The sequence below is a fragment of the Echiichthys vipera genome (genome assembly GCF_963691815.1).
Source record: "Echiichthys vipera genome assembly, chromosome: 10".
Taxonomy (NCBI): Eukaryota; Metazoa; Chordata; class Actinopteri; order Perciformes; family Trachinidae; genus Echiichthys; species Echiichthys vipera.
Window position 1 is genome coordinate 32,836,672 of NC_139835.1, and position 22,500 is coordinate 32,859,171.

The window sequence follows — 22,500 nt, forward strand, 5'->3', positions numbered from 1 at the left end:
GGTCCTTCCTGCGTCCTTCCTGCATCCTGGTCCTTCCTGCGTCCTTCCTGCATCCTTCCTGCGTCCTTCCTGCGTCCTGGTCCTTCCTGCGTCCTTCCTGCGTCCTGGTCCTTCCTGTGGTCCTTCGATGTCCTGAATCACCGGATCACAGGAGAACTTCTTCAAACCCAGATTTTGTTCCTCTCTGTTGGTCCCAGGTTTACTCGGGTCCCAGGTTTGCTCGGTCCCAGGTTTACTCAGGTCCCAGGTTTACTCGGGTCCCAGGTTTACTCGGGTCCCAGGTTTACTCAGGTCCCAGGTTTACTCAGGTCCCAGGTTTACTCCGGTCCCAGGTTTACTCAGGTCCCAGGTTTACTCAGGTCCCAGGTTTACTCAGGTCCAGGTTTACTCAGGTCCAGGTTTACTCGGGTCCCAGGTTTACTCAGGTCCCAGGTTTACTCAGGTCCCAGGTTTACTCGGGTCCCAGGTTTACTCAGGTCCCAGGTTTACTCGGGTCCAGGTTTACTCGGGTCCAGACAGACGCCTCAGCTTCCCACAGACGAACGTTAAAGTGAAACTATTTAACGTTTAAAAATGAAGCTGCTGTGATTAACACGGACACAGAGACAACAATGGAGGACGTGATGGAGACACGTGTGGACCTGTGCGGTCTGGGGAGTCCTGGTCCTCTGAACCCACCTGCTGCATGTTGTGCACGCTCTGCTGCAGCAGCTGCACCTGCGCCTCGGCGCTGGGACCCGGAGGCAGGGCGTCCCCTCGGCTCTGCTCCTGCCTCAGCAGCTCCACCTCGTTCCTGTAGGCGTCCAGCTGCCAACGCAGGGAGTCGTTCTCCTCCCTCAGAGACTGAGTCTGGTCACACACTCCTGCAGGACGGGGGGGGGGGGGGGCAGGACGGGGGGGGGGGGAGAGGAGGGGACGGGGGACGGGGGACAGGAGGACAGGGGGACAGGGGACAGGAGGGACGGGAGGGGACAGGGGACAGGGGGGACAGGGGGACGGGGGACGGGAGGACAGGGGGACAGGGGGGCGATGGGACAGGAAGAACGGGAGGGACGGGGATATAAGATGTTGGAAGGATGGATAAACAACAGGTCTCATTGACTTCTAAACAATCACACTTCCCCCTTCTGGACATCAGAGAGCATGCAGCTGTAAGTGAACATCAGGGAGCATGCAGCTGTAAGTGGACATCAGAGAGCATGCAGCTTTAAGTGAACATCAGGGAGCATGCAGCTTTAAGTGGACATCAGAGAGCATGCAGCTTTAAGTGGACATCAGAGAGCATGCAGCTGTAAGTGGACATCAGAGAGCATGCAGTTTTAAGTGGACATCAGAGAGAACACAGCTATAAGTGGACATCAGAGAGAACACAGCTATAAGTGGACATCAGAGAGCATGCAGCTTTAAGTGAACATCAGAGAGCATGCAGCTTTAAGTGGACATCAGAGAGAACACAGCTATAAGTGGACATCAGAGAGAACACAGCTATAAGTGGACATCAGAGAGCATGCAGCTGTTAGTGGACATCAGAGAGCATGCAGCTTTAAGTGGACATCAGAGAGCATGCAGCTGTAAGTGGACATCAGAGAGCATGCAGCTTTAAGTGGACATCAGAGAGCATGCAGCTTTAAGTGGACATCAGAGAGCATGCAGCTTTAAGTGGACATCAGAGAGCATGCAGCTGTAAGTGGACATCAGAGAGCATGCAGCTGTAAGTGGACATCAGAGAGCATGCAGCTGTAAGTGGACATCAGAGAGCATGCAGCTTTAAGTGGACATCAGAGAGCATGCAGCTGTAAGTGGACATCAGAGAGCATGCAGCTTTAAGTGGACATCAGAGAGAACACAGCTATAAGTGGACATCAGAGAGCATGCAGCTGTAAGTGGACATCAGAGAGCATGCAGCTGTAAGTGGACATCAGAGAGCATGCAGCTGTAAGTGGACATCAGAGAGCATGCAGCTGTAAGTGGACATCAGAGAGCTTTAGGTGGACAGTCTCACCGCTGTCCTCGGAGCGCGTCCTCTTGCAGGGACTCTCCTCCAGGTCGTCGTCAGACATTTCCATCTCCTCCTCCCGTCTGATGCTCATGATCTCCTCGCTGTGGGCGTTCCTCAGCTCCTGCAACGCCACAGCGTCAGACACAGAGCTGAGCACGCCGCCTCAGGGCGCCGCCTCAGCACGCCGCCTCAGGGCGCCGCCTCAGCACGCCGCCTCAGCACGCCGCCTCAGCACGCCGCCTCAGGGCGCCGCCTCAGCACGCCGCCTCAGCACGCCGCCTTAGGGCGCCGCTCTCAGCATGAAGCACGCCGCCTCAGCTCGAAGCACGCAGCCTCAGCACGCTGCCTCAGGGCGCCACCTCAGCACGCTGCCTCAGTACGCCGCCTCAGCACGCCGCCTCAGCACGCTGCCTCAGGGCCCCGCCTCAGCACCACAACACACGCAAGACGCAGCAGGAGAGGGACGTAAAGGTAGAAATCAGGAGAGATGCTAACAGCCGGACGTGGCTAACAGTGGTTAGCTCGGGGCAGCACGGTGAAGGCATTCAAAGGTCTTTTTTAACCACTAATGCTGCTGAAAATAACATCAAACCTCTGCAGCAGCATGAGAAGAGTCCCTACACACACACACACACACACACACACACACACACACACACACACACACACACACACACACACACACACACACACACACACACACACACACACACACACACACACACACACACACACACACACACACAACAAAGCACCAATGGGCTCCTTCCACTGTAATGGACTTTACTATGAGAGGAGCTGGTGCAGGGGCCAGTAGGTAAGTCTTTAAAACACTCTTTAATAAACTCTGGCTTCAATAACTACGCTGATGACGCTTTGTTGTGTGTGTAGGGACTCTTCTCATGTGTGTGTGTGTGTGTGTGTGTGTGTGTGTGTGTGTGTGTGTGTGTGTGTGTGTGTGTGTGTGTGTGTAGGGACTCTTCTCATGCTGCAGCAGAGGTTTGCTGTTATTTTCAGCAGCATTAGTGGTTAAAAAAGACCTTTGAATGCCTTCACCGTGCTGCCCCGAGCTAACCACTGTTAGCCACGTCCGGTTATGTTAGCAGCTATGTTAGCGGCTATGTTAGCGGTTGTGTTAGCGGATATGTTAGCGGTTATGTTGGCGGTTGTGTTAGCGGTTATGTTAGCGGTTGTGTTAGCGGTTGTGTTAGCGGTTATGTTAGCGGTTGTGTTAGCGGTTGTGTTAGCGGTTATGTTAGCGGTTGTGTTAGCGGTTGTGTTAGCGGCTATGTTAGCGGTTGTGTTAGCGGTTATGTTAGCGGTTGTGTTAGCGGTTGTGTTAGCGGTTGTGTTAGCGGCTATGTTAGCGGTTGTGTTAGCGGTTGTGTTAGCGGTTGTGTTAGCGGTTGTGTTGGCGGTTACGTTAGCGGTTGTGTTAGCGGTTGTGTTAGCGTCTTTTTTCTGAGCAATCGCCACAAAATTGCCTCCCGGGGACAAACAAAGTTTTTTTAATTGAATTGAATCGAAAGTGCAAGTAGAATAAATTCCCACACTTGTGGATTTTCAAACATTGATCATCAGATTAAAAACTGAGGCGTCTGATGAGAGGCAGGACGCCGCTCCGCTAGTGTTTGACTTCATAAACGGACGTTCGGAGCTTTAACCGCATCGTTCTGAGGTGTGGAGGTCACTTTAGTGTGAAGCCGCTCTGATGTGTTGACAGCGCTGACGTTAATGTGGACGAACAGCAGCTGCGGGTGTTTACAGGCAGCACATTTAAAGGTTAGCACGCGGCTAATTCACCTGTTAGCCTCCGCGCTTGTAAACACAGAGATAACGTAGAGGCTTTAAACTGGAAGCTGACAGCGTCGTTAATAACTCCTGACGTCAGAGGAGACCAGGACACACACACATCCGTCTTTTCATTATCTCTCCGGGTTCAGCTCCGTCCGCGGCGTCTCCACGCAGCGTCTCCGTGCTGTTGCCATAGTGATGCGGCTCCTGGAGACCTGAGAGCAGGACTGTCTTCACTGTGTCTTACCTCCGCGGCTCCAAACCTGCCTCACTAAGACGCCTCACGCTGGACTGAAGAAGGATCCAAGTGCAGAAATAAAAACAACAGCACGTGTGTGTGTGTGTGTGTGTCTCTGTGTTTGTGCACGGACACACGTGTGTGTGTGTCTCTGTGTTAGGTGCACGGACACACATGTGTGTGTGTGTGTGTGTTCGGTGCACGGACACACATGTGTGTGTGTGTCTGTGTTCGGTGCACGGACACACATGTGTGTGTGTGTCTGTGTTCGGTGCACGGACACACGTGTGTGTGTGTGTCTCTGTGTTCAGTGCACGGACACGTGTGTGTGTGTGTGTCTCTGTGTTCAGTGCACGGACACGTGTGTGTGTGTCTCTGTGTTCGGTGCACGGACACACGTGTGTGTGTGTGTCTCTGTGTTCAGTGCACGGACACACGTGTGTGTGTGTCTCTGTGTTCGGTGCACGGACACACGTGTGTGTGTGTTTGTCTGTGTTTGGTGCACGGACACACGTGTGTGTGTGTGTGTCTGTGTTTGGTGCACGGACACACGTGTGTGTGTGTGTGTCTCTGTGTTTGGTGCACGGACACACGTGTGTGTGTGTTTCCTTGTGTTGTAAAGAACGTCGCAGTCGTCACTTTCGGTCTGAACTGTAGTTCGATCGTGTTCACTGACGTCGACGCTCGGCTCGTGCACCTGCAGCCGGTCTGCGTCCGTGTCGTCGTGTCGACTCAGCACAGCTCACAGTTCGTGCACACGCTAATGTAGCCGCGTTAGCTCCAATGCAGCCGCGTTAGCTCTGCTCAGATTTCCTCTCTCACCTCAAAGTTCAGGTCAATTGAACTTTGACCTTTCAAAAGCTCGACCAATGACAGAGAAGCTTTGAGCGTGAGGTTTACGTTTCCTAGGCAACCAGAGAGCGACATCACGGCGGTTAGAGGGACGGAGGAGAAACTTGTTGTTTGTGTCGGAGTTTTCCGAACTTTTTAACGTTCCATTAAAGAAGAAAACGTAAAGATGGAGGTTCATCACAGGTTAGCAGCTAACGGTTGCTACTATGCTAACGCTGGTTTAGCCGTTTCCTGGGTCTCTGCGCCCGACCTCACGGTGACACCACAGCAGAAACAAGATCACGGGAAGGTCCATTTACAATATCACAGGTACACGCCTCAAGCTAGCATACACTAGGTGAGGTTAGCAGCTGTTATCTATGAGCTAACAACGTTAGCCAGCCTACCTCAGTGTAGCGTGTGCTCCAGGCTGTTTACTGAGAGACGAGACGGGCGCGTCACAGGAATCTGGTGCACGCGCACTGACGAGCACTCGATGGGAGAGGGAGGAGCTCGGGGGGAGGGGCTAGGGAGGGGGGGTCGGGGTTAGGGATAGGGGAGGGGCTCGGGGGGGGGGGGGGGGGGTCGGGGGAGGGGCTAGGGAGAGGGGGGGGGGCTAGGGGAGAGGGGGAGGAGTTCGGGGGGGGGGGGGGGACAGAGACAGGAAGGTACCCACCTCACACTGCTTGAGCCACATGTCTATGTTCTTGCGCTGAGCTTTAGAGAAATGGTCCCACGCCTTTTGTCGGGTGGCGGCGGTGAAAACGGCGCCGATCTGCTCGACTTAGGGGTGGACAGGAAGTGGGGGGGGGGAGGGGGAGGGGGGGGTCGAGACAAAACAACCGTTTATGAAGCGTCCAAGGACTGACTGAGACTCTGACAGCAGCGGGGGACAGACACGTCCACACGGACCAGGACACGGGTTCGATTCCTCACGTCCACCGCTGTCCTCGCTCAGGACAAACCGCCGATGAGAACAGACGGTGAACGTCAGTTATGAATATTTAAATCTATTTATATGTATTTATATGGTTCATTGGTCCGTGTGTGGGGGGGGTCCGTGTGTGGGGGGGGGTCCGTGTGTGTGGAGGTGGGCGGGTCCATGTGTGGGGGGGGGTCCGTGTGTGTGGAGGTGGGCGGGTCCATGTGTGGGGGGGGGTCCGTGTGTGTGGAGGTGGGCGGGTCCATGTGTGGGGGGGGGGTCCGTGTGTGTGGAGGTGGGCGGGTCCATGTGTGGGGGGGGTCTGTCCCCCGCTCTGCTCTTACATCACCTGCTGCTTCACGTCCTTCACGACTGACAAAGGTCTTTGAAGCATCTCTGACATTAACATCTACACACACACACACACACACACACACACACACAAACTCACACTCACACTCACACTCACACTCACACTCACACTCACACTCACACTCACACTCACGTCAGACTGATCTCACTGGTGAACGTGTGACTGAGTTCTTACCTTTGATGTAAATGAGCTGAACACACGTTTATGCTCCTAGAGGACACTTTAGCACACGTTTATGCTCCTAGAGGACACTTTAACACACGTTTATGCTCCTAGAGGACACTTTAACACACGTTTATGCTCCTAGAGGACACTTTAGCACACGTTTATGCTCCTAGAGGACACTTTAACACACGTTTATGCTCCTAGAGGACACTTTAACACACGTTTATGCTCCTAGAGGACACTTTAACGCACGTTTATGCTCCTAGAGGACACTTTAACACACGTTTAGGCTCCTAGAGGACACTTTAACACACGTTTATGCTCCTAGAGGACACTTTAACACACGTTTATGCTCCTAGAGGACACTTTAACGCACGTTTATGCTCCTAGAGGACACTTTAACGCACGTTTATGCTCCTAGAGGACACTTTAACACACGTTTATGCTCCTAGAGGACACTTTAACGCACGTTTATGCTCCTAGAGGACACTTTAACACACGTTTATGCTCCTAGAGGACACTTTAACACACGTTTATGCTCCTAGAGGACACTTTAGCACACGTTTACGCTCCTAGAGGACACTTTAACACACGTTTACGCTCCTAGAGGACACTTTAACACACGTTTATGCTCCTAGAGGACACTTTAACACACGTTTATGCTCCTAGAGGACACTTTAACGCACGTTTATGCTCCTAGAGGACACTTTAACACACGTTTATGCTCCTAGAGGACACTTTAACACACGTTTATGCTCCTAGAGGACACTTTAGCACACGTTTATGCTCCTAGAGGACACTTTAGCACACGTTTATGCTCCTAGAGGACACTTTAACACACGTTTATGCTCCTAGAGGACACTTTAGCACACGTTTATGCTCCTAGAGGACACTTTAACACACGTTTATGCTCCTAGAGGACACTTTAACACACGTTTATGCTCCTAGAGGACACTTTAGCACACGTTTATGCTCCTAGGACACTTTAACACACGTTTATGCTCCTAGAGGACACTTTAGCACACGTTTATGCTCCTCGAGGACAATTTAACACACATTTATGCTCCTAGAGGACACTTTAGCACACGTTTATGCTCCTAGAGGACACTTTGACACACGTTTATGCTCCTAGAGGACACTTTAGCACACGTTTATGCTCCTAGAGGACACTTTAACAAACGTTTATGCTCCTAGAGGACACTTTAACACACGTTTATGCTCCTAGAGGACACTTTAACAAACGTTTTTGCTCCTAGAGGACACTTTAGCACACGTTTATGCTCCTAGAGGACACTTTAACACACGTTTATGCTCCTAGAGGACACTTTAACACACGTTTATGCTCCTAGAGGACACTTTAACACACGTTTATGCTCCTAGAGGACACTTTAACACACGTTTATGCTCCTAGAGGACACTTTAGCACAGGTTTATGCTCCTAGAGGACACTTTAGCACACGTTTATGCTCCTAGAGGACACTTTAACACACGTTTATGCTCCTAGAGGACACTTTAGCACACGTTTATGCTCCTAGAGGACACTTTAGCACACGTTTATGCTCCTAGAGGACACTTTAACACACGTTTATGTTCCTAGAGGACACTTTAGCACACGTTTATGCTCCTAGAGGACACTTTAACACACGTTTATGCTCCTAGAGGACACTTTAACACACGTTTATGCTCCTAGAGGACACTTTAACACACGTTTATGCTCCTAGAGGACACTTTAGCACACGTTTATGCACCTAGAGGACACTTTAGCACACGTTTATGCTCCTAGAGGACACTTTAACACACATTTATGCTCCTAGAGGACACTTTAACACACGTTTATGCTCCTAGAGGACACTTTAACACACGTTTATGCTCCTAGAGGACACTTTAACACACGTTTATGCTCCTAGAGGACACTTTAACACACGATTATGCTCCTAGAGGACACTTTAGCACACGTTTATGCTCCTAGAGGACACTTTAACACACGTTTATGCTCCTAGAGGACACTTTAACACACGTTTATGCTCCTAGAGGACACTTTAACACACGTTTATGCTGCTAGAGGACACTTTAACACAGGTTTATGCTCCTAGAGGACACTTTAGCACACGTTTATGCTCCTAGAGGACACTTTAGCACACGTTTATGCTCCTAGAGGACACTTTAACACACGTTTATGCTCCTAGAGGACACTTTAACACACGTTTATGCTCCTAGAGGACACTTTAGCACACGTTTATGCTCCTAGAGGACACTTTAGCACACGTTTATGCTCCTAGAGGACACTTTAACACACGTTTATGCTCCTTCACTATTTGGATGTTGGCGCTCCCGAAGCTTCTGCTTTGTAGCAAAGATGGCGTCCGTTGAGGCTGTTAGCATTAGCCTTTAGCGTAGCACTCCTCATGTATTAGCGAAGCGTGACCCGCCGTACTCTGCCTCTGATTGGCTAACACGTGCCGCTCCCTGGGTCGGGTCGCTCAGGTGTAGGTGTGAAGAGCGAGGCCGGAGCAGACCAGCGTGAGGACACGTCCGCGTCTTTAGTCCCGTCGAGGTTTTGACGCTAAAGGTCCGTTTCCTCCCCGGAGCTCGGGGGGGGGGGGGGGGGGGGGTACAGAGTCTGTACGACCTGACACCCTTTCACAATAAGAGTTCCAGGTCCAAACAGAACCAAGGTCTGAACATGTGAAGGATCAGGATCAGGATCAGGATCAGGATCAGGATCAGGACCAGGATCAGGACCAGGATCAGGATCGGGACCGGGATCGGGATCGGGACCGGGACCGGGATCGGGATCGGGACCGGGACCGGGATCGGGACCGGGACCGGGATCGGGATCAGGACCAGGACCAGGATCAGGATCAGGACCAGGATCAGGACTGGGATCGGGATCGGGACTGGGATCGGGATCGGGACCAGGATCAGGATCAGGATCAGGATCAGGATCAGGACCAGGATCAGGATCAGGATCAGGATCAGGATCAGGACCAGGACCAGGATCAGGATCAGGATCAGGATCAGGATCAGGACCAGGATCAGGATCAGAGGTCAAAGGTCAATGATGATGTTTTTAAAACTCTGTTCAAACAACGAGAACACCAGGCTCCCACAGGAAGTCTTATTCTGAAAGGGTGTCACCACTGAACAGATGGACAGGAAGTCTTATTCTGAAAGGGTGTCACCACTGAACAGATGGACAGGAAGTCTTATTCTGAAAGGGTGTCACCACTGAACAGATGGACAGGAAGTCTTATTCTGAAAGGGTGTCACCACTGAACAGACGGACAGGAAGTCTTATTCTGAAAGGGTGTCACCACTGAACAGACGGACAGGAAGTCTTATTCTGAAAGGGTGTCAGCACTGAACAGACGGACAGGAAGTCTTATTCTGAAAGGGTGTCACCACTGAACAGACGGACAGGAAGTCTTATTCTGAAAGGGTGTTACGTCTCCTCCACAGGCGCCATGTTTGCTGAGCTCCGCCTCTACAGGAGGAGCTGGTAACCATGACAACTGACACAGGACGCAGGGATGAGGGGCAGCACCTGACGGACGCATGAATGCCGTCTGGGCCCGCGGGTTTGAACCCTGCTGATTCTTACCTCAGCACCGTGAGGCTCCAGGACGCCGTCATGAGTGGAACGTACCTGAACACCGCGGGGTCGTCGGTTCGAGCGCCCAAAGGTTAAGATCATAGCGTGTTCTTACACTGGGTCAGGATGGCGAGCAGGGCGCTCTTGAAGGCGTCCTTGGCGCGCTCCATCGCCTCCTCGTGCTGAGCCTTCTCGCCCAGCAGGCGCCGCACGTGCCCGTTGGTCGCCTGGATCATGGAGTAGAAGTGATTGGACGTGCGCCGGTTCACCTCGCCGCGGTCGATCCAGCTGAACAGCACCGCCGTGGCCTCGCTGAACTGAAGGTCGTCTGCAACACACGCAGGGACCGTTAAGTGTAGACACTGAAGGAGACGGTTAAGTGTAGACCACTAAAGGAGACGGTTAGGTTTAGACACTAAAGGAGACAGTTAAGTGTAGACACTAAAGGAGACGGTTAAGTTTAGTCACTAAAGGAGACGGTTAAGTTTAGTCACTAAAGGAGACGGTTAAGTGTAGACACTAAAGGAGACGGTTAAGTTTAGTCACTAAAGGAGACGGTTAAGTGTAGACACTAAAGGAGACGGTTAAGTTTAGTCACTAAAGGAGACGGTTAAGTGTAGACACTAAAGGAGACGGTTAAGTTTAGACACTAAAGGAGACGGTTAAGTGTAGACCACTAAAGGAGACGGTTAAGTTTAGACACTAAAGGAGACAGTTAAGTTTAGTCACTAAAGGAGACGGTTAAGTGTAGACACTAAAGGAGACGGTTAAGTTTAGTCTCTAAAGGAGACGGTTAAGTTTAGTCACTAAAGGAGACGGTTAAGTGTAGACACTAAAGGAGACAGTTAAGTTTAGTCACTAAAGGAGACGGTTAAGTGTAGACACTAAAGGAGACGGTTAAGTTTAGTCACTAAAGGAGACGGTTAAGTGTAGACACTAAAGGAGACGGTTAAGTTTAGTCACTAAAGGAGACGGTTAAGTGTAGACACTAAAGGAGACGGTTAAGTTTAGACACTAAAGGAGACGGTTAAGTGTAGACCACTAAAGGAGACGGTTAAGTTTAGACACTAAAGGAGACAGTTAAGTTTAGTCACTAAAGGAGACGGTTAAGTGTAGACACTAAAGGAGACGGTTAAGTTTAGTCACTAAAGGAGACGGTTAAGTTTAGACACTAAAGGAGACGGTTAAGTTTAGTCACTAAAGGAGACGGTTAAGTTTAGTCACTAAAGGAGACGGTTAAGTTTAGTCACTAAAGGAGACGGTTAAGTTTAGTCACTAAAGGAGACGGTTAAGTTTAGTCTCTAAAGGAGACGGTTAAGTTTAGTCACTAAAGGAGACGGTTAAGTTTAGTCTCTAAAGGAGACGGTTAAGTTTAGACACTAAAGGTGACGGTTAAGTTTAGTCACTAAAGGAGACGGTTAAGTTTAGTCACTAAAGGAGACGGTTAAGTTTAGACACTAAAGGAGACGGTTAAGTGTAGACACTAAAGGAGACGGTTAAGTTTAGTCACTAAAGGAGACGGTTAAGTTTAGACACTAAAGGAGACGGTTAAGTGTAGACCACTAAAGGAGACGGTTAAGTTTAGACACTAAAGGAGACGGTTAAGTGTAGACCACTAAAGGAGACGGTTAAGTGTAGACACTAAAGGAGACGGTTAAGTTTAGTCACTAAAGGAGACGGTTAAGTTTAGACACTAAAGGAGACGGTTAAGTTTAGTCTCTAAAGGAGACGGTTAAGTTTAGTCTCTAAAGGAGACGGTTAAGTTTAGTCTCTAAAGGAGACGGTTAAGTTTAGACACTAAAGGAGACGGTTAAGTTTAGTCACTAAAGGAGACGGTTAAGTTTAGTCACTAAAGGAGACGGTTAAGTTTAGTCACTAAAGGAGACGGTTAAGTTTAGTCACTAAAGGAGACGGTTAAGTTTAGTCTCTAAAGGAGACGGTTAAGTTTAGTCACTAAAGGAGACGGTTAAGTTTAGTCTCTAAAGGAGACGGTTAAGTTTAGACACTAAAGGTGACGGTTAAGTTTAGTCACTAAAGGAGACGGTTAAGTTTAGACACTAAAGGAGACGGTTAAGTGTAGACACTAAAGGAGACGGTTAAGTTTAGTCACTAAAGGAGACGGTTAAGTTTAGACACTAAAGGAGACGGTTAAGTGTAGACCACTAAAGGAGACGGTTAAGTTTAGACACTAAAGGAGACGGTTAAGTGTAGACCACTAAAGGAGACGGTTAAGTGTAGACACTAAAGGAGACGGTTAAGTTTAGTCACTAAAGGAGACGGTTAAGTTTAGACACTAAAGGAGACGGTTAAGTTTAGTCTCTAAAGGAGACGGTTAAGTTTAGTCTCTAAAGGAGACGGTTAAGTTTAGTCTCTAAAGGAGACGGTTAAGTTTAGTCACTAAAGGAGACGGTTAAGTTTAGTCTCTAAAGGAGACGGTTAAGTTTAGACACTAAAGGAGACGGTTAAGTTTAGTCACTAAAGGAGACGGTTAAGTTTAGTCACTAAAGGAGACGGTTAAGTGTAGACACTAAAGGAGACGGTTAAGTGTAGACACTAAAGGAGACGGTTAAGTGTAGACACTAAAGGTGATGGTTAAGTGTAGACACTAAAGGAGACGGTTAAGTGTAGACACTAAAGGAGACGGTTAAGTGTAGACCACTAAAGGAGACGGTTAAGTTTAGTCACTAAAGGAGACGGTTAAGTGTAGACACTAAAGGAGACGGTTAAGTGTAGACCACTAAAGGAGACGGTTAAGTTTAGTCACTAAAGGAGACGGTTAAGTGTAGACACTAAAGGAGACGGTTAAGTTTGGTCTCTAAAGGAGACGGTTAAGTGTAGACACTAAAGGAGCTTTTATTTTGTAGGAGCGTGTCTCAGCTCCCTTCCTGTGTCTCAGTGGCGGTTCTCTCCCCGTTAAACCAACAGCGGCGCCTGAACTGGTCTCGGGGGCGCCCGGCGTTCACGCCTGTGCGTGCGGCGCCACGGCTGCTGAACACAAGCGGCACTTTTGATTTTCAGCCTTTGAACCAGAACCACGCGCCGGTTCGATGCCGGCCATGAAAGGAGCGCGGAGCCTCCGCGGAGCCTCGTTCTCCTCCATTAGAATGAGAATGGAGAGAATTACAGACGACAGCTCTGATAACAGAAGATTAGCGACACATTACAGCGGCACAATGACGCGCAGCATCGAACACACGCACCCACACACTCTCATTCTGCTGAGAGGAGAAAGGAGCAGGTTCGTTTGTGACGGGGGGGAAACGGCAGAGACGCGCGGATCACACGGGATTATAGTTATTATCATACGCTTTATTATATTAAACTATTATAATAAAACATAATATAACACAGTTTAATATAATATATGTTTATACTGTAACACACTTTATTATTATACTCTTTATTATATTAAACTATTATAATACAGAGTGTTACATTATGATGTAACACTCTGTATAATAATAATGTGTTATATTATAGTACAGGATGTTATTGTATATTATAATAAAGTGAATTATATGATGATATATTATAACAGTTGTATATAATATAATATAATAATAACAGTTTATTATATGATGATATATTATAACAGTTGTATATAATATAATATAATATGTTATATTATTATAACACAGTTTATTATGTGATGGTTGATGTTTGTATGAACGATGAAAATCATGTTTTTATATCATTATTATAAATATGAGCATAAATAAATATATAAATATAAATATATAAATATATAAATATATAAATATAATATATAAAATAATAATAATATAAAGTATAATAACTATAATAATAATAATCCTGAGCACGTCGGCCTGAACCTTCTTCTTCTTCTCTTATTTACAGACGCTCACACGGACACGCCTGCTTTTGACCCGTTCCTCCTGAGGCGCCATTTCTCACGCTACAGTGAAGGACACGAGGACATGAGGGGACGAGGAGACGAGAGGACGAGGCCTTTAAGAGAGGACGAGAGGACGAGAGGACGAGAGGGAGAGGAGACGAGGAGACGAGGGGACGAGGAGACGAGGGGACGAGGAGACGAGGAGACGAGGGGACGAGGAGACGAGGGGACGATGGGACGAGGAGACGAGGGGACGAGGGGACGAGGACACGAGGAGACGAGGGGAGGAGGGGACGAGGAGACGAGGGGACGAGGGGACGAGGGGACGAGGGGACGAGGACACGAGGAGACGAGGGGAGGAGAGGACGAGGAGACGAGGAGACGAGGGGAGGAGGAAAGGAGGGGACGAGGACACGAGGAGACGAGGGGAGGAGGGGACGAGGAGACGAGGAGACGAGGGGAGGAGGACACGAGGACACGCGGGGACGAGGACACGAGGAGACGAGGGGACGAGGGGAGGAGAAGACGAGGGGACGAGGAGACAAGGGGGCGAGGACACGAGGGGATGAGGAGACGAGGGAGCGAGGGGACGAGGGGACGAGGAGACGAGGGAACGAGGGGACGAGGGGACGAGGACACGAGGAGACGAGGGGAGGAGGGGACGAGGGGACGAGGAGACGAGGAGACGAGGGGACGAGGGGACGAGGACACGAGGAGATGAGGAGACAAGGGGATGAGGACACGAGGGGACGAGGAGACGAGCAGACAAGGGGACGAGAAGACAAGGGGATGAGGACACGAGGGGACGAGGAGACGAGGAGACAAGGGGACGAGGAGACAAGGGGATGAGGACACGAGGGGACAAGGAGACGAGGAGACAAGGGGACGAGGAGACAAGGGGATGAGGACACGAGGGGACGAGGACACGAGGAGACGAGGAGACGAGGACACGAGGGGACGAGGACACGAGGGGACGAGGAGACGAGGAGACGAGGGGACAAGGAGACAAGGGGACGAGGAGACGAGGACACGAGGACACGAGGGGACGAGGAGACGAGGACACGAGGACACGAGGGGACGAGGAGAGGAGGGGACAAGGGGACGAGGAGACAAGGGGACAAGGGGACGAGGGGACGAGGGGACGAGGGGTAACCTGTAACAGAGGCACAGTGGGAGGGTCTCACCTCTCAGTCGGTCCGCCAACATGGCCGCCTCGTGCTCAGAGAAGTGCACTATGGGGGGCGGCGAGGGCGGTCTCAGCCGGTCCTGGTGGTCCTGGTGGACCTGGTGGACCTGGTGGTCCTGGTGGATCTGGTGGTCCTGGTGGACCTGGTGGACCTGGTGGTCCTGGTGGTCCTGGTGGACCTGGTGGACCTGGTGGTCCTGGTGGTCCTGGTGGTCCTGGTGGTCCTGGTGGACCTGGTGGACCTGGTGGTCCTGGTGGACCTGGTGGACCTGGTGGTCCTGGTGGACCTGGTGGACGTGGCGGCGGTGGCGCTCCTCCCGGGCGAGCAGCCGCTGCTGACACTCCCACTCGTACAGGTCGTCCCGGGCCTGAGCGAAGTCCACGTGGATCCGCCCCGAGTCCCTCTTATCCGTGCTGGACCCGAGACGCATGCGGTACCCTGAGGACAGAGAGGGCGTGAACAGGGCGGACCTGGACCTGCAGGGGGACAGCTGGACCCGCGGGCTGAGACTGAGCCGGGCCCTGCGGGCGGAGCGGGACCTGACCTGACAGCTGCAGCGCCTTGTCCACCATGAACGCGGCGCTGAAGCGCAGGTGGCAGAAGTTCTTCTTGCTCTTGCGGAGCGCGAGGATCTCGCCGCAGGACTCGAACACGTCCCTCACGACCTCCTCGGTGGCGTTCTCCGGTAAACCGCCCACGAACACCGTCCTGCAGCCGGGGGGGCGCTCCCGCGTGGAGGGGGGGGGCAGGTCTGAGGAACAGGGACATCATCAGACCTGAGACCTGAGACCTGAGACCTGAGACCTGAGACCACAGACCTGAGACCTGAGACCAGAGACCTGAGACCACAGACCTGAGACCACAGACCTGAGACCACAGACCTGAGACCTGAGACCACAGACCTGAGACCTGAGACCTGAGACCTGAGACCTGAGACCACAGACCTGAGACCACAGACCTGAGACCACAGACCTGAGACCTGAGACCACAGACCTGAGACCTGAGACCTGAGACCTGAGACCACAGACCTGAGACCTGAGACCTGAGACCACAGACCTGAGACCACAGACCTGAGACCACAGACCTGAGACCACAGACCTGAGACCACAGACCTGAGACCACAGACCTGAGACCTGAGACCACAGACCTGAGACCACAGACCTGAGACCACAGACCTGAGACCACAGACCTGAGACCACAGACCTGAGACCTGAGACCACAGACCTGAGACCTGAGACCACAGACCTGAGACCTGAGCCTGAGACCTGAGACCACAGACCTGAGACCTGAGACCACAGACCTGAGACCTGAGACCTGAGACCACAGACCTGAGACCACAGACCTGAGACCTGAGACCTGAGACCTGAGACCACAGACCTGAGACCTGAGACCACAGACCTGAGACCTGAGACCACAGACCTGAGACCACAGACCTGAGACCACAGACCTGAGACCTGAGACCACAGACCTGAGACCTGAGACCTGAGACCACAGACCTGAGACCTGAGACCACAGACCTGAGACCTGAGACCACAGACCTGAGACCACAGACCTGAGACCTGAGACCTGAGACCTGAGACCACAGACCTGAGACCTGAGACCTGAGACCACAGACCTGAGACCTGAGACCTGAGACCACAGACCTGAGACCACAGACCTGAGACCACAGACCTGAGACCTGAGACCACAGACCTGAGACCACAGACCTGAGACCTGAGACCTGAGACCACAGACCTGAGACCTGAGACCACAGACCTGAGACCACAGACCTGAGACCTGAGACCTGAGACCTGAGACCACAGACCTGAGACCACAGACCTGAGACCTGAGACCTGAGACCTGAGACCACAGACCTGAGACCACAGACCTGGGACCTGAGACCTGAGACCTGAGACCACAGACCTGAGACCACAGACCTGAGACCTGAGACCACAGACCTGAGACCTGAGACCTGAGACCTGAGACCTGAGACCACAGACCTGGGACCTGAGACCTGAGACCTGAGACCACAGACCTGAGACCACAGACCTGAGACCTGGGACCTGAGACCACAGACCTGAGACCACAGACCTGAGACCTGAGACCACAGACCTGAGACCTGAGACCTGAGACCTGAGACCTGAGACCACAGACCTGAGACCTGAGACCACAGACCTGAGACCACAGACCTGAGACCACAGACCTGAGACCACAGACCTGAGACCACAGACCTGAGACCACAGACCTGAGACCTGACCCTCGGTCTGAAGTGGACTTGTCAGTGTGTGTGTGTGTGTGTGTGTGTGTGTGTGTGTGTGTGTGGGGGGGGGGGGTCTTACTGGGGTTCTGAGGGAACAGGGTGCAGCTCTTGCAGTGAATGATCTCCTTGATGAGCGGCACGTCGGGGGGGACGGGCGGGGGGGGGACCAGACTGATGCCCCCCATCAGGGGGTTCATGGGGGTCAGGAGTCCCAGACCAGGGTCGAACCCCGGGAGACAGAGAGCGTCTGGGGGGACAGAGGCAAAGGGGTTAGTCCTGCAGCACTGAAGCTTCGGGGAATCGAACACTTTCATCATCGTTCATGTTTCATGTTTGAAAACAAGGAGAGTTTCCCTCAGACGCACACACACACACACACATCACATCAGTTGATGCCTCAGTGCTTGTTGGTACTGTATTACTCCACCTCAGTGCTTGTTGGTACTGTATTACTCCACCTCAGTGCTTGTTGGTACTGTATTACTCCACTTCAGTGCTTGTTGGTACTGTATTACTCCACCTCAGTGCTTGTTGGTACTGTATTACTCCACCTCAGTGCTTGTTGGTACTGTATTACTCCACCTCAGTGCTTGTTGGTACTGTATTACTCCACTTCAGTGCTTGTTGGTACTGTATTACTCCACCTCAGTGCTTGTTGGTACTGTATTACTCCACCTCAGTGCTTGTTGGTACTGTATTACTCCACCTCAGTGCTTGTTGGTACTGTATTACTCCACTTCAGTGCTTGTTGGTACTGTATTACTCCACCTCAGTGCTTGTTGGTACTGTATTACTCCACCTCAGTGCTTGTTGGTACTGTATTACTCCACCTCAGTGCTTGTTGGTACTGTATTACTCCACTTCAGTGCTTGTTGGTACTGTATTACTCCACTTCAGTGCTTGTTGGTACTGTATTACTCCACCTCAGTGCTTGTTGGTACTGTATTACTCCACCTCAGTGCTTGTTGGTACTGTATTACTCCACCTCAGTGCTTGTTGGTACTGTATTACTCCACCTCAGTGCTTGTTGGTACTGTATTACTCCACCTCAGTGCTTGTTGGTACTGTATTACTCCACTTCAGTGCTTGTTGGTACTGTATTACTCCACCTCAGTGCTTGTTGGTACTGTATTACTCCACCTCAGTGCTTGTTGGTACTGTATTACTCCACTTCAGTGCTTGTTGGTACTGTATTACTCCACCTCAGTGCTTGTTGGTACTGTATTACTCCACCTCAGTGCTTGTTGGTACTGTATTACTCCACTTCAGTGCTTGTTGGTACTGTATTACTCCACCTCAGTGCTTGTTGGTACTGTATTACTCCACCTCAGTGCTTGTTGGTACTGTATTACTCCACCTCAGTGCTTGTTGGTACTGTATTACTCCACTTCAGAGCTTGTTGGTACTGTATTACTCCACCTCAGTGCTTGTTGGTACTGTATTACTCCACCTCAGTGCTTGTTGGTACTGTATTACTCCACTTCAGTGCTTGTTGGTACTGTATTACTCCACTTCAGTGCTTGTTGGTACTGTATTACTCCACCTCAGTGCTTGTTGGTACTGTATTACTCCACCTCAGTGCTTGTTGGTACTGTATTACTCCACCTCAGTGCTTGTTGGTACTGTATTACTCCACCTCAGTGCTTGTTGGTACTGTATTACTCCACTTCAGTGCTTGTTGGTACTGTATTACTCCACCTCAGTGCTTGTTGGTACTGTATTACTCCACCTCAGTGCTTGTTGGTACTGTATTACTCCACCTCAGTGCTTGTTGGTACTGTATTACTCCACCTCAGTGCTTGTTGGTACTGTATTACTCCACCTCAGTGCTTGTTGGTACTGTATTACTCCACTTCAGTGCTTGTTGGTACTGTATTACTCCACCTCAGTGCTTGTTGGTACTGTATTACTCCACTTCAGTGCTTGTTGGTACTGTATTACTCCACCTCAGTGCTTGTTGGTACTGTATTACTCCACCTCAGTGCTTGTTGGTACTGTATTACTCCACCTCAGTGCTTGTTGGTACTGTATTACTCCACCTCAGTGCTTGTTGGTACTGTATTACTCCACCTCAGAGCTTGTTGGTACTGTATTACTCCACCTCAGTGCTTGTTGGTACTGTATTACTCCACCTCAGTGCTTGTTGGTACTGTATTACTCCACTTCAGTGCTTGTTGGTACTGTATTACTCCACCTCAGTGCTTGTTGGTACTGTATTACTCCACTTCAGTGCTTGTTGGTACTGTATTACTCCACTTCAGTGCTTGTTGGTACTGTATTACTCCACCTCAGTGCTTGTTGGTACTGTATTACTCCACTTCAGTGCTTGTTGGTACTGTATTACTCCACCTCAGTGCTTGTTGGTACTGTATTACTCCACTTCAGTGCTTGTTGGTACTGTATTACTCCACCTCAGTGCTTGTTGGTACTGTATTACTCCACTTCAGTGCTTGTTGGTACTGTATTACTCCACCTCAGTGCTTGTTGGTACTGTATTACTCCACTTCAGTGCTTGTTGGTACTGTATTACTCCACCTCAGTGCTTGTTGGTACTGTATTACTCCACCTCAGTGCTTGTTGGTACTGTATTACTCCACCTCAGAGCTTGTTGGTACTGTATTACTCCACCTCAGTGCTTGTTGGTACTGTATTACTCCACTTCAGTGCTTGTTGGTACTGTATTACTCCACCTCAGTGCTTGTTGGTACTGTATTACTCCACCTCAGTGCTTGTTGGTACTGTATTACTCCACCTCAGTGCTTGTTGGTACTGTATTACTCCACCTCAGTGCTTGTTGGTACTGTATTACTCCACTTCAGTGCTTGTTGGTACTGTATTACTCCACCTCAGTGCTTGTTGGTACTGTATTACTCCACTTCAGTGCTTGTTGGTACTGTATTACTCCACCTCAGTGCTTGTTGGTACTGTATTACTCCACCTCAGTGCTTGTTGGTACTGTATTACTCCACCTCAGTGCTTGTTGGTACTGTATTACTCCACTTCAGTGCTTGTTGGTACTGTATTACTCCACTTCAGTGCTTGTTGGTACTGTATTACTCCACCTCAGTGCTTGTTGGTACTGTATTACTCCACCTCAGTGCTTGTTGGTACTGTATTACTCCACCTCAGTGCTTGTTGGTACTGTATTACTCCACCTCAGTGCTTGTTGGTACTGTATTACTCCACTTCAGTGCTTGTTGGTACTGTATTACTCCACTTCAGTGCTTGTTGGTACTGTATTACTCCACCTCAGTGCTTGTTGGTACTGTATTACTCCACCTCAGTGCTTGTTGGTACTGTATTACTCCACCTCAGTGCTTGTTGGTACTGTATTACTCCACTTCAGTGCTTGTTGGTACTGTATTACTCCACCTCAGTGCTTGTTGGTACTGTATTACTCCACTTCAGTGCTTGTTGGTACTGTATTACTCCACCTCAGTGCTTGTTGGTACTGTATTACTCCACCTCAGTGCTTGTTGGTACTGTATTACTCCACCTCAGAGCTTGTTGGTACTGTATTACTCCACCTCAGTGCTTGTTGGTACTGTATTACTCCACCTCAGTGCTTGTTGGTACTGTATTACTCCACTTCAGTGCTTGTTGGTACTGTATTACTCCACCTCAGTGCTTGTTGGTACTGTATTACTCCACTTCAGTGCTTGTTGGTACTGTATTACTCCACTTCAGTGCTTGTTGGTACTGTATTACTCCACCTCAGTGCTTGTTGGTACTGTATTACTCCACTTCAGTGCTTGTTGGTACTGTATTACTCCACTTCAGTGCTTGTTGGTACTGTATTACTCCACTTCAGTGCTTGTTGGTACTGTATTACTCCACTTCAGTGCTTGTTGGTACTGTATTACTCCACCTCAGTGCTTGTTGGTACTGTATTACTCCACTTCAGTGCTTGTTGGTACTGTATTACTCCACTTCAGTGCTTGTTGGTACTGTATTACTCCACCTCAGTGCTTGTTGGTACTGTATTACTCCACCTCAGAGCTTGTTGGTACTGTATTACTCCACCTCAGTGCTTGTTGGTACTGTATTACTCCACTTCAGTGCTTGTTGGTACTGTATTACTCCACCTCAGTGCTTGTTGGTACTGTATTACTCCACTTCAGTGCTTGTTGGTACTGTATTACTCCACCTCAGTGCTTGTTGGTACTGTATTACTCCACCTCAGTGCTTGTTGGTACTGTATTACTCCACCTCAGTGCTTGTTGGTACTGTATTACTCCACCTCAGTGCTTGTTGGTACTGTATTACTCCACCTCAGTGCTTGTTGGTACTGTATTACTCCACTTCAGTGCTTGTTGGTACTGTATTACTCCACTTCAGTGCTTGTTGGTACTGTATTACTCCACCTCAGTGCTGCTCTTGATGTGATCGACCAGGACATTTTGATTTCCAAACTTGTTAGTTATGGTTTCACTTCTTCTGCTATCCGTCTGATAAATCTCAGAAAGTTGATTTTAATGGTGCATTATCTTGCAAGAAGTCTCTTGAATGTGGGGTCCCACAGGAAGCTGCCTCGGACCTCTTTTATTTTCCATTTTTACTAATGATACCTGACGCCGTATGTGCTCAATAAGACAACATTGACCCTGTATGCAGATGACTCTACTCTGTATTATCAGAACGTAATCAGCTTCTGTGACGTTACTGAATTATTGAACTGGATTAAAACAAAGAGACTTATCCTAAATATATCACAAACGACGGCAATAATATTTGGTTCTAGAAGTAGATTATCACATAATCCAACAATAAATGTGCAATTGAACGGCCAGAACCTTCAGCGAGTAAAGACTGTGAAACTCCTTGGACTCTGGCTTGATTGCACATTATCATGGATCATAGCAACACAGTTGTGGGTAAGATGGGTAGAGCTGCTGCAATTACACGTAAATGTGCACCATTCATCAATCCGCTTTGCTAAAAAGTGTTGTTTGTACATTGGTGCTGTGCCATTGAGACTGTTGTTCTGTTGTTCGGCTGCTGCATCAAACTGTCTGCTAAAACAATGACAAAGCTGCAAGACTGGCTCTTCGTAGCTCCACAGAACTCGTGTTACTGTGATGCATGAAGGTCTCGGTCGGCTGACGGTCGAGCAAAGACTGCAAACATGTGAATGAACTCTCACAGAACTGTTGAAACCAAAGCTCCTGGATCTCTTTATGATAAAACAACATGTTGCTCAGCTTCACAGTGGCTCTGCACCAGAGGGGCGGAGAGTCGACAGCATTACCACATAATAACAAATCACACTCAGTGAAGAGGACGGTGTTTAACGACTGTGCTCCG

The 22,500-nt window shown here is 49.8% G+C and overlaps 1 protein-coding gene across 1 annotated transcript in view; it reads right to left on the reverse strand.

Moving 5' to 3' along the window:
- Positions 1-22,500, reverse strand: part of enox1 (ecto-NOX disulfide-thiol exchanger 1) — a gene marked incomplete at its 3' end in the record, with an annotated part of 43,205 nt that overhangs the window by 19,009 nt on the left and 1,696 nt on the right. The window contains exons 3-10 of the mRNA XM_083921131.1: positions 17,276-17,443; positions 15,502-15,708; positions 15,244-15,395; positions 14,955-15,036; positions 10,030-10,242; positions 5,539-5,645; positions 2,003-2,120; positions 679-863 (exon numbers count right to left, since the gene is read on the reverse strand). Of these exons, the coding sequence (XP_083777257.1) occupies positions 679-863; positions 2,003-2,120; positions 5,539-5,645; positions 10,030-10,242; positions 14,955-15,036; positions 15,244-15,395; positions 15,502-15,708; positions 17,276-17,443 (1,232 nt within the window). The remainder of the gene's footprint in view (positions 1-678; positions 864-2,002; positions 2,121-5,538; positions 5,646-10,029; positions 10,243-14,954; positions 15,037-15,243; positions 15,396-15,501; positions 15,709-17,275; positions 17,444-22,500) is intronic.